The sequence below is a fragment of the Cherax quadricarinatus genome, chromosome 48 (assembly GCF_038502225.1).
Source record: "Cherax quadricarinatus isolate ZL_2023a chromosome 48, ASM3850222v1, whole genome shotgun sequence".
In the NCBI taxonomy this organism is placed as follows: Eukaryota; Metazoa; Arthropoda; class Malacostraca; order Decapoda; family Parastacidae; genus Cherax; species Cherax quadricarinatus.
Window position 1 is genome coordinate 30137661 of NC_091339.1, and position 12945 is coordinate 30150605.

The window sequence follows — 12945 nt, forward strand, 5'->3', positions numbered from 1 at the left end:
ACACCATACTGTCAATATCACCGCTGTATTGTTACACCATACAGTCACCATCACCACTGTGTATCACTACTGTGGTGATGGTGACATCATTGGCAATGGTGTATCACTACATTGGTAATGGTGACAGTATTGCGTATCACTACAGTAGAGATGGAGAAAATATTGTGTATCACTACAGTGATGATGACAGTATGGTGTATCACTACAGTGATGATGACAGTATGGTGTATCACTACAGATGTGAGGGTGACAGTATAGTCCATCACTTCAGTGGTGATGATGACAGTATGGTGTATCACTACAGTGATGATGACAGTATGGTGTATCACTACAGATGTGAGAGTGACAGTATAGTCCATCACTTCAGTGGTGATGATGACAGTATGGTGTATCACTACAGTGGTGAGGGTGACAGTATGATGTATAACAAGAGCAGTGATGGTGAAGGAATGAATCATCACTAAAGTAGTGATGGTGACAGTGGTGATGGTGACAGTATTGTGTATCACTAGAGTAGTGATGGTGACAGTATTGTGTATCATTCCTCTCTCAACCCTTGAGTGGAGAGGACGTGTGCTGCTGCTGCCCCCTGGAGTTGTCTGGTGGCAGTATTATTTTCACAACATGGCGCAGGCTAGCCGGCATGGTATCAACACAGTCTGCATTGAATTAACCAGTGGAGCTGTAACAGGGCCATCAATGGAGTTACTTCTTCCTACAATAATCAGTGATACCTACGGAATAGCCAATGAGGAGATTTGTGGACTTGCACTGATCGGTACGAAGAGGACTTTTGTAAAATTCAGCTCGGCGAATGTGCATGAGGCAGTGGTGAATAAGTTTCAGGAAGTGGTCATACCAGTTAATCATGCTGTGACGGTGAGGTTGCATGATGTATCAAGCTATAACACATGGGTTAAGATCAGGAATGTGCAGTTCGAGGCGGATGCATCTGACATCCGGTTCGCTATGTGTAAATACGGCAGAATACATACGGTCACTGCAGGAAGGTGGTCAGCCGGCCCATATATGGGGATACCTGAGGGTATGTACTCTGTCAAGATGACGCTCAGACATCCTATTCCATCGTACGTGGTGATGGAAGATTCAGAACTCAGGTATTTGTGACATACGCTGGGCAGCGACGCACATGTCATTTGTGCAGGTCGTATGATCACCTGGCTGCACAATTTGATAGACGACATGGTGATAAGGACCAGCAGCAATGACGTGATGTGGAGGAAAGGAGAGAGGATCAAGATCAGCCATATTCGACACTGCCTCAGCAGAGTTTGACATGGAGTGAGGAGGTTGAGAGGGCCGAAGAAAAGGAGACAGCAGGGGCTACGCAGGGGGATGACATCACTTCCTTGGACGTTGTACAAGTGCTGGATGAGGTTATCGTGGAAGTGAATGGCAGCGATGCGGAAACGTCGATAGTGTCGACGTTTGGGAACATTTTGGGCAATGAGCGTCCTTGCCAGGATGTTGGTACAGACCTGGATCTTGGGTCTGCAGTTGAGGAGGGCGTCGTGATGCCAGCTCGGCCTGAAGTGTGTGCTAAGGATGCCCTGTTGGTGAGAACTGTGGAGGTGGAGGTTCATCATGGCACTGCGCTGGATGACTTGATGCAGGTCGAGGGTATGACGCAAAAGCGCACTGCAATGCTTTCTGATTCAGACGACGTGCTTACACCCGCACAACGGCCAGGGAAGAAAACATGGGCAGATGCCATGCAGAGACGTTCAAGTGGCACTCAGGGGCAGGGGTTGGGTAAGTGTGCCCGGAAAGGGGGGGAGGGAAAAGGGTGCAACGAAACGATCAGGTGATAAGTCGGTAGTGTAAAGAGGGAAACCCTCTTTGTCGGTTTTAAGTGCCTGACATTAAACATCAATGGCTTGAGGACACTGAGAAAGTGTGAGTGGTTTAGGGAATATTTGGTGCGTCATGGTGTTGACATAGTGTTCTTGCAGGATTACAATTATAGACAGGATTATGAGTTGAAGGTGGATGGATATAATGTGCATGTTGGGCATGCAGTCAGATTGAAAGGAGGTGTGGCCATTTTGGTGAAAGAAACTAGCCCATTGGTTGTCAGGCATTGTGAGGGGGGGGGAAGGAGAGGGTGATTCGTGTGGATGGGTTATGGGGTCAGGTACAGATGACGTTGGTGTATGTGTATGGCCCGGCTGAGGGTGGTGTACAGGTAAAGAATAAATTCGTGAGGGACGTTCTGGTATATTATTTGCGTGGATTGCCGGGGGTTGCTGTGATAGGAGGTCAATAGAACTGTGTAATAAGGAGTAAGGATGTTGAACCGAGGGGGGCTGGGCATTGTTTGAGAATATTGGGAGAATTGTTATCCGGGGTAGGATTGATCGATGTTGGGGGAGGCGGGGTGGTGGAGCACACATTTATTAAGCATGGGTATGCGGACTGGCTCGATCGATTGTACGTGCCCAGGACAGTAGTAACACATAGTGTGAGAGTAATGGATGTGGTATTTTCTGATCACAGGGGTGTTTTGGTGGATATTGGTTGGGAGGGGTTGCCAAGAAGGTGTAAGGGGTATTGGAAGCTGAATGTAAAGTTACTGCAGGAAGAAGAGGCTCGACAGTCATTTGTTCAATTGTGGGAGGAGTTGGTGGCGTAGGCTCCTGGGAATAGTGATCTGGTTAGTTGGTGGGACTCTGTGGTGAAATCTCGTATTAGGGAATTTTATATTCGTAGTGGGAGTGAATATACCAGGTTGAAGTATGGGTACCAATCTTATCTTGATGGGCAGTTGAGAGCTTGCTACGAGCGTGGGAGTGCTAGTTATCCAGTGGACGATATTGAGGGATTAAAGGAGCATATTAGGGATTTGCAAAATGAAAGATTTGATGGTGCGTGAGTTTTGGGTGGGCTGGAAGAGGTGTTATGGGGTGACAGGCCTGTTGAGGCGACAGCGTAAGAGAAGAGTGGCGACAGAGATGATGGGATTAACTGTTCATGTGGGGATGGAAGGGTATAGGGAGGGGCAGGTATTAGTGACGACTGAGGGTATGAGTGGATATCTAAATGCATGGTTTAGGTAACATACACAAAACGTAGGTATTCGAGATGCAGCTTTAAAGGAAATGGGAGGCTTTGTGCAATGTGAGATTGACGGTACAGATAGGGTAACATTAGAAGGGCCGATCATGGAAAGTGAGATTTTTTGTCTGGTGCAAGTTTAGGCAAGGCGTTGGGTGTAGATGGGTTGCCTAATGATTTTTACTTTAGGAATTGGGAAGTATTGAGAGGGTTTTTAGTTAGGTTATTCAGTGTAATGAAGGATGATGGGGAAATGGGTGAGCAGCAAAGGACTGCTGTCGTGGTATTAGTTCCAAAAGGTGGACAGACTACGGTAGAGGATTACCGAGCAATATCGCTTATGTGTGGTGATTATAAGTTATTTGCAAGGATATGAGGGAATAGAGTCAAACAGGTGATAGGTAAAGTAATTGACAGAGGACAATATGGGGTACTGGGTAGGTCGATGTATGAAGGGCATGGAGTTATTAGAAGTTTTATAGAGCAGAGGGGGAGTTGGGGGGTGGGGGTGTTTTGGCATTGGAGTGCGGCTTAAGATAGCGTAGAGAGGGATGTGTTATGGAGGTTCATGCGTTGGCAGGGATTCGGGAGGGAAATTATATCTTGGGCGAAAACATTGTTTCAAGGAGCATCTATGAGAGTACAGGTTAATGAAAGGCTAGGTGTTAACATTCATATGGGAAGGGGTTTGTGACAGGGATGCCCTCTGATGCAAATATTGTTTGCGTGCCTCCAGAATCCCTTTTATAGGGCATTTAGGTGGAGTATCACAAGTGGAGGGGTTAGTACTGAACAAGAGGGAGGGGCGGGTATTGTGGGTTATGTGGATGACATGACTGTTTTTGTGAGGGATGAGAGGGATTTACACATGGTAGGAAAGGTGGTAGATGTGTTTGGTGAGGCTACTGGGATGGAAATTAATGTGGCAAAGGTGGGACTGTAGAGGGCGGGACTGTAGAGGGCGGGTAGAGTGTGGTGGCTCAGCTATTGATTTGAGGGATAGTGTACGCTAGGAATGATAGGGTCATGCAAGAGGCAAATTCGATGCACATCAGGGATGGGGTTTTGAAAAGATTGGGCAGTTTGAGGACCGCGCAGAACGTTGCATCAGAGGGCTATTGTGACGAACGTCCTGTTGTATAGCAAGCTATGGCACGTGGTGGCAATATACCCGTTGAGGCGGCGAGAGGTGTAACGGTTGCAACATTAGATTTTCAGATTTATATGGGGATCGGGTTGTGATTGGCCAAGTAGAGGGGTGGTGATGCTTCCCGTTAGCCGGGGGCGGCTGGGGCTTATACCTTTAGAAAAGCATATGATGAGTGTGTATCTAAAATGCGGCTATTTGAGAGAGGGGGGGCGAGAAGAGGGGTGCTAGAAAGACTGCATATGGATATGCAACGATGGTGGGGGGTAGGGATTTAATGATTGGTGAGGCCATGTTGCGGGTTTTAATGGTGGTGAGGGATCCGGCTCGCTTCAAATTGAGGGTTCTTGAGAGAGTGGGGGTGGGTCTGTGGTGGCGGCAGTTGAGGGGGCATACCCATTGTATGCGTGGGGAAATATCTGGAAATGTTTGCGGCAATTGCGTGTTAAACCAGGTGTAAGGGAGGTAATGTTTAGGTTTTCACATGGAATCTTGCCGTCTGGTGTTGTGTTATTTAATAGGAGACTAAGGGAGGATGGGGAGTGCAAAGCGTGTGGATGTTTGGAGACTATTTTTCATGTCGTGTATTTTTGTAATTGTTTAGAAGCTGTGAGGGTATGGTTAGGTAGTGTAGTTAGGTTAGTGGGTGGGGAAGGGTTACAGGTGTTAAGGGTGTTAAGTTTAGATATAGGTGGGATGAGTCAGATGGTGGTGAATGCGGTTGCGTATGTGGTCACAGATTTTATTTATACGTCTTGGGCCATGAGGGAGGTGGATGTGGATGAAAGAATAAAGGCGTTAGCGGCCACCATTTATAGAACTAAGTGTCACAATAGGGATCTTTATAGGGAAAGGTGGGAGACAGCATTTATTTGTGTTTCCTTTATGTTGTGAAGGTTTTGGATAGTACATGTATGTAGTGTATTGGAGCACTACGTCATTTTGTGTATATAAGGTGAGTGGAAAGGTAGATTCTTACAGTATTTGTGTGTGAGAGAATGACTGTTCCTTATTGTGAGTGTCTTCAGAGATGTTATAGAAAGCACATACTACGTGGTGTTACTAAGGTCTGCCATGTGATTGTTTAGAATATACTGTGATACAAAGTCCGGGGTTTCCCTTCTTGTAGGAAGCATTCTGTAGGGCACAATATCTGTATATTGGAAAGCTCGGAAGTGTAAATAGCTGTAATGAGCAACGTGGCACAGTATTTAATATTATGGTAGATTGTATTTTGGCACATAAGGCCTAACATATAATGTTTCAGAAGCCTGGTTAAGATCATATAGTACATGTCGTGTGACACTGTAGGTGCAGGGCAGTGTTGTATATTTTAAGTACACGCTGTTTGTTTGCTTTACCTTTGCTATTTTAATGTTTCAAGTCACATGTAAGAGTATTCTGTAAAGTAATATAAAAATGTATATTGATTTTGTGTAAATACAAAATTTTAGATAGACTTTGTTGGAGCAGGTATGCATATGAGTTCAAGTAGCGGTGTATGTCATGTATTAATACTGCTATAGGGTATATAGTGTATGAAGAAGTCTTGGGTGGATTGCACCCGTGTTGAGATATAGAGTATATTATCCTTGTATGCTAGGCAAAGTTTTCATAATTATTACTTAGAGCAAGTAGTATCCTGCGCTCTTATAGTATGTCATTGTTTTGTTGGTATTTGATGAGGGGGGGGGAGGTACCTTTTTACTTCCAGAGCACATATGTACGACTTTATAAATGTACCTTTGGTGGGGGAGGATGTATAGGTTTTAATGGTATGTCGTGAGGTTTTTACCTCACGACATAAGATGTATAAGTGTGCTGAAGTAGATTATCTGGATATGTTGTTGGTACACCTGTGTGAAGTGTTCCTTTTTCTTTTTTGGATTGTGTATACGTATGTTGTACTTTAATTTTGTTGTTACATGTTGATTGGTTTAGTGACATATGTTTGCTTCCATGTATAATGTATACTGTATTTTAAATAAAAAAAAACTAAAGTAGTGATGGTGACAGTGTTGTGTATCACTACAAAGGTGATGGTGACAGTATGGTGTATCACTAGAGTAGTGATGGTGACAGTATTGTGTATCACTACAGAGGTGATGGTGACAGTAATTTGTATCACTACAGTTGTGACTGTAACGACATGGTGCATCACTAAAGTAGTTGTGACAGTATGGTGTATCGCTAGAGTGGTGATGGTGCCAGGATGGTGTATCACTACAGTAGTGATGGTGACAGTATTGTGTAACACTAAAGTGGTGATGATGACAGTATGGTGTATCACTACCGTAGTGATGGTGACAGAATTGTGTATCACTACAGTGGTGATGGTGACAGTATGGTGTATCACTACAGTGTTGGTGATAGTACGGTGAACCACTGAAGTGTTGATGGGGAGTTCCTGCTGTATTAATACAGTAGTGATGGTGACTGTATGATATACTCTTCACTGGTAATGGTGACTGCATGGTGTATCATTACATTAGTGGTGACAGTATGGTGTATCTCTACAGAGGTGATGGTGACAGTATGGTATATTACTATAGTGGTGATGGTGAATTTTTAATGTATCACTACAGTGGTGATGGTGAGAGTATTGTGTACCACCACAGTGGTGATGGTGACAGTATGGTGCATCACTACAGTGTTGATGGTGACCATATGGTGTACCACTATAGTGGTTATGGTGTCAGTTTGGTGTATTACTACATTTTTTATGGTAACAGTATGGTGTATCACTACGGTGGGGATTGTAACAGTATGATGTATTACTGCAGGTGTGAGAGTGTCAGCAGCAGCAGTGTCAGCAGCAGCAGTAACGTCACTACCCAGCACACAGGAGAGGGTGGAGCTGGAGTTGACTGACGTGAGTGATGATATAGTGAGTCATGCATGTGACCTGGCCCGGGAGCTACAACCACCAGGAGGGTGAGTCCTTCACTCTTGTTGATGTGTTGTGAGTGAGGTGTCCAAGAAACTACAACCTCCTGGAGGGTGAGTCCTTCACTCTTGTTTTTGTGTTGTGAGTGAGGTGGATGGTGAGTCCTTCACATGTGAGGTGGTCCAGGAGCTACAACCACCAGGAGGGTGAGTCCATCACTGTTTTTTCTTATGTTGTGAGTGATTTGGTCCAGGGGCTACAACCACCAGGATGGTGAGTTCATAACTGTTGTTCTTGTGTTGTGAGTGAGGTGATCCAGGAGCTAGAACCACCAGAAGGGTAAGTCCCTTACTATTGTTTTAGTGTTGTGAGGTTGTCCAGGAGCTACAACTGTTATTGCTGTTATCACTGTACAGCGGTTTAGTGCCTGCTTATTTGAATGTTACTAGAAGGGGTAGTGTGGAAGGGTTGCAAGAAACGGCCTTGGACTTGACACGTGTTTATTAATCAACACGTGGATACTCAGCGGGAAGAGTGAGGGGGGGGGGCGAAAGCCAGACCATAGGCGGGAAGGATGTTGATCCTTGGCATGTAGGCCGTGATGTGAGGGCATCTGATCATCGCGCCTGACTGACCTGGGCAGGTATAGTCATTTCACTGTATAAGTCATTTCACTGTATAAGTCATTTCACTGTTGTTCTGGTCTTATTTTCAATGTTAATGATGAGATTTCTGATTGATGGTGTTGGTGGTGATGGTGGTGGTAGTAGTAGTGGTAGTAGTGGTGGTGGTGATGATGGTAAGTATGTAAGTTTATTCAGGAGTACACAATTACAGATACATAGATTATCATTCATAGCAGCATATGTATAGAGTACCTAGGATAACCCAAAAAGTCAGGTAGTTACCATGATGGTAGCTATTATGCACACAGGTAATTATTGGCCTGTTGACCTGGTTATAATGGGTTTGAACTGAAAATAAACACAGCAGTAGTAATAATGAACTTGTATTTTCCTTCACCAAGTATTTATAGAATATACACTTATGTACACATGTACAAGAATGGAATATAAGCGTACCACACCGTAATCAGTTTAAAGACTACAGCCAACGAGAGAGCAAGAGAGAACCATAAGCAACCAGCGTCTGTATGAGTCTGGCAAGAGCTGACCGTGAGTGATACCACACCACCTCAGCAATTGTCAGACCCACCTTATGATTGGTAATGAACCAAGGTACTGATTTAGCGATGGGGCCCCATAAGATTGTTAAACTCTTAGCACCTGGTTTGCTGGTTGGGAGGCAGCCTGCATGGGAGTGTGTACATATGCCGAACATACTCTTTGCATGTCACATCCCCACCCCAAAAGGGCTCTAATGGCCAGGACTAGGCTTCCACTTCCATGGGTAGAGTGCCACCATGGCAAGGTATAATAATGGAACAACCTTTCCTCTCAACCAGCCAACTCATTAGATAGTGCTCAACTTTTCTCGAGGCATAAAGTCAAACTCTGAACTTAGAGCAAGACATTGGACAGTAGGACTAACAAAGGTTCAAGATACCTGCGGACGATAGCAGAATATCTCTTCTAAAAACAAACTCCACACCAATTTATGTAGACAAAGGGGGAAAAAAAGATCTATTCTACCCATAGTCCATAACACATCCTAACCTAACATTTTAATTTTAAATTCTTGAATGAGAATCAGCCAGCTTATTATCTTTGAAGACAACATGTACAATGTGTATTTTGTGAGGTTGCAGCCTGAGATTCCAGTGCCTGAGATGGGTGGTGTGGTTCTTCAGGGTTGTGATCACTGTAGACTGTGACCACTTGAGACAACTGACCCACAAAGACCTCAAAGTGCTCTAATGCCAGTAGCAGAGCGAGGGCTTCTTTTTCAATTGTGGAGTAGGCCCTCTGGTGAGAATGATATTTGGTGGAGAAATGGGCCACAGGCTGCATCTTCTCCAGATTGTCGAAGTACTACCCACACCCCTGACTCAAAAGCATCAACCTGTAATGTAAAGGGTTTTGAGAAATTAAGAGACAAGAGAATGGGTGCAGTACAAAATAGACATTGTAATGATGCTTTTTAGCATCATTACAATCTGAGGTCCACTGTACCTGGGATTTTTGACTGGTAAGTGAGGTTAGGGGGCTACATCTGCGAAATTCTTACAAAATCGTCTATAAAACCCTACCACACCTAAAAAACGTTGGAGGGATTTCCTATCATGAGGTACTGGATAATTTGTAATGGCAAGAATTTTAGCAAATTTAGGGGCCACTTTGTCACTACCTACTTCATGGCCCAAAAATACTAACAGTAGATTGGCCATTGGAAATTCTGAAATGTCTCGAAGAGAACTTTAAGTCTAGACATATGTTGGTCCCAAGTATCCGTCACAGCAGCAATGTCATCTAGGTAAGCAGCCATGCCTTCAAGTTCTTTAATAGCCTGATGGATCAGCTTTTGGAATGATGCCGGTGAGTTTTTCATTCCGAAGGGGGGTTATTGTATGCTGATAATGACTTCCTGGAATTATGAAGGCAGAGATTTTCTTTGCTTTATCTGAAAGTAACCTTTAAGGAGGTCTAATTTGAACACAAAAGTAGCCTTACCCACGAAGTCTATTATGTTATCCAAGCATGGCAGAGGGTAAGCATCTGGAATATTGACCTCATTCACCTTATGGTAGTCTGTACACATTCGAAAACCTCCCTCACACCTCCTAACAAGGATACACGGTGAAGCTCACAGACTAGATAACTCCTCCACTAACCCAAGTCTTGTAGAAATGCTACCTCCTGCTGAAGTAGTCTTTGTTTTTTAGGATTAGCTCTGCAGGGGAGAGTTTAATAAGTTTAGAATTTCCAACATTTACATGATATCTTAGTGTACATTATGTTGGAACTTCCGAAAAGATATCAGGGTAAGATTGTAGGAGCGCAGTTAACTTTGTTATTTGATTCTTAGACAGCTCTACCATTAAAGAGAGGACAGAATTGGGAAGCTTTTCTTAAATTTCAGGAATAGGGTGCATTGAGTCAGGGTCATCTACAGAGGTAAAGGCTTTCGACTGCTGCCTTACAAAGTCGACATGAAACTGACCCGGCTGTCATTTGCCTAGTTTAAATTCCCTCCTGTACTTGGCGGGAATACAATGATAAACCCGAAGAACCATGGTTTTCATCACCCGATAACTGATGTAGTCGTCATTGTTCAACACAGATATACGGCCTCGGCTTCAACAAAACGAGGAACTAGCTGCACTGCAATTTAAGCAAATGGTGGATGACTTTAGTCATCCACCGCTTGTTTAAAATGCCTCCTCTCCTTCTCTCTATCAAACTCCTCCTTAGCAAATGCTTGCTGCTTCCATGTTGTTTCAAGATTGAGTTTGGCTAACTCAAGCGCCAATTAAGCAGACTCGCCCTTAGACAAACCTGATGCATTTGCTGCTTCACAAGACTGCTGGTCTGAGTGTTCTGGTGTTATGTTTCTCCCATTACAAAGGAACCTGACCGGAGATTTGCGATTAGAGGGCTCCTGTAATGGGAGATAAGAATATAAGAAAGGAGGAACACTGCAGTAGGCCTGTTGGCCTATACTAAGCAGGTCCTTGATAAATTAGACACATGTGCAATTCTTGGGTATCTTTATTGAGGAAACGTTTCGCCACACAGTGGCTTCATCAGTCCATACAAAAGAGAATCTTGAAGAACAGGAGGAGAATGAGGTAATCAGTCCCTCAACCTTGAGTCGATGTGGTCAGTCCATCAATCAGATTGATGGACTGACCACATCGACTCAAGGTTGAGGGACTGATTACCTCATTCTCCTCCTGTTCTTCAAGATTCTCTTTTGTATGGACTGATGAAGCCACTGTGTGGCGAAACGTTTCCTCAATAAAGATACCCAAGAATTGCACATGTGTCTAATTTATCAACATGTCGGTTCTCTGAACCATTCATCTATAAGCAGGTCCTTCACAAATTAAACCCACTAACAGAATGAACGCTACCTCAGTTTGGTACACCACAGTTGCTTCAGCTCTCAACTTTGTACAAATAATGTCACGAAGCTGCTCAGCAGTGAGAGTGTTTTGATACTTTTATACCAATAGAAGGAGCAATTTGCCAACAACGCTGTAGAGAGAGTTTGAGTAGATATAATAGAGTGAATTCAGACACCAATCACCTGACTCGTGTAGGTGGCATTAACCCCAGACTAACATGCTGTTTGCAATACATACAACAAAAACTTCACAGTACAACTGTTGGATAAACATACACTCAATAGCAAGGCTGACACACAATAGCAAAGCGACTGCAAGGCTGACATGCAATTACAGTAGCGATGACAAAGCTGACACGCAGTGCTGTGTGATAGAAAGGCTATCTGAACGATATAAGACTAGCTCCAGCTCCAGCTCCAGCTCCAGCTCCTGAACAGGGTTTCCCATATTACACACACACAGGTAATGATTGGACTGTTGACCTGGTCGTAATGGGTTTGGACTGAAAATAAACACAGTAGTAGTAATAATGAACTTGTATTTTCCTTCACCAAGTATTGATAGAATATACGCTTATGTACACTATGTGCAAAAATGAATTACAAGTGTGTCACATGGTTATCAAGGCAAAGACAAAAGCCAGAGAGCAAGAGAGACCTGTGAGCAACCAGCAGCTGTATTAGTCTGGCAAGAGCTGATCGTGAGTGATACCACATCACCTCAGCAATTGTCAGACCGACCTTATGATTGATTAATGAAACAAGGTACTGATTTAACGATGGGGCCCCGTAAGATCGTTAAATCTTTAGCACCCGGTTTGCTGGTTAGGAGGAAGCCTATATGGAAGTGTGTACATAAGATGAATAAAGTGTAACGAACTCTTTGCATGCCACAGTAGCTATGATGAATGTATCGGCTATCATAAAGTTAGTTACCATGACTCTTAGGAATATAGCAGCTACCATTAATATAGCAGCTACCATGAAAGTATTTATCATGATGGCAGCCAGCCATCATGAATAAAAGAGTTACCATAATTATGGTAGTTTCCTTCATGGTAGCTATAATATTCATGAATGCTACATGGTGACAACTTTCATGGTAGTGGTGGCTGTGGTGCTTGCAAGGGTGATGGTGGTTGCAGCAGCGATGGTGGTTCCGGTGGTTGTGATGGTTTTAACAGTGAATGTGGTAGTGTTGTAGATCAACAGACAACAACAGTTGTGTCATCATCAACAGGTACTGGAGGATCGAGTGTGAGAGCAGCACAGTAACAGTGGTGGGCATCCAAGACATGATCCATCGCCTGCATCACCACAGTGTTAAGATGAAGACTGTGTTTGAAGTTATCACCAGCGGCAGCATCACACAATACCAGTGGGACCAGCTGGTCACCCTGGCTAAGACAACACTCAACTGTCGCTTATACTTGTGAGTGTCTGTTACTTGTGTCCTTATCCTCTTAATGGTAGCAGCTATATTCATCATAGCTCCCATCATCACAACTATCATTATGGTAGCTGCCATATTCACGATAGCTAATATCACTATAACAAAATTCATGGTATCTCCTATAACTTTATGGTAGCAGCTATTCATTGTAACTATCTACATAGTATCTCTTATATTCACGATAACTACCTTCATGGTAGCTTCTATATTCCTGATCACAACCCTCATGGTAATTAACTTTATGGTAGTTACCATATTCACGATAACTACCACCATGGTAACTACCTTCTCGGTAGCAGCTTTATCAATGATAGCTACAATCATTGTTGCTACCTTCATGGTAGCCGGCTTATTCAT

The 12945-nt window shown here is 43.7% G+C and overlaps 1 protein-coding gene across 1 annotated transcript in view; it reads left to right on the top strand.

Moving 5' to 3' along the window:
* The window catches only part of LOC128701174 (uncharacterized), a 68773-nt gene extending 56202 nt beyond the window's left edge, over positions 1–12571 (top strand). Inside the window, exons 3-4 of the mRNA XM_070094804.1 lie at positions 7006–7156; positions 12376–12571. Coding sequence (XP_069950905.1) covers positions 7006–7156; positions 12376–12571 — 347 coding nt within the window. The remainder of the gene's footprint in view (positions 1–7005; positions 7157–12375) is intronic.
* The last annotated feature ends 374 nt before the right edge of the window (positions 12572–12945 follow it).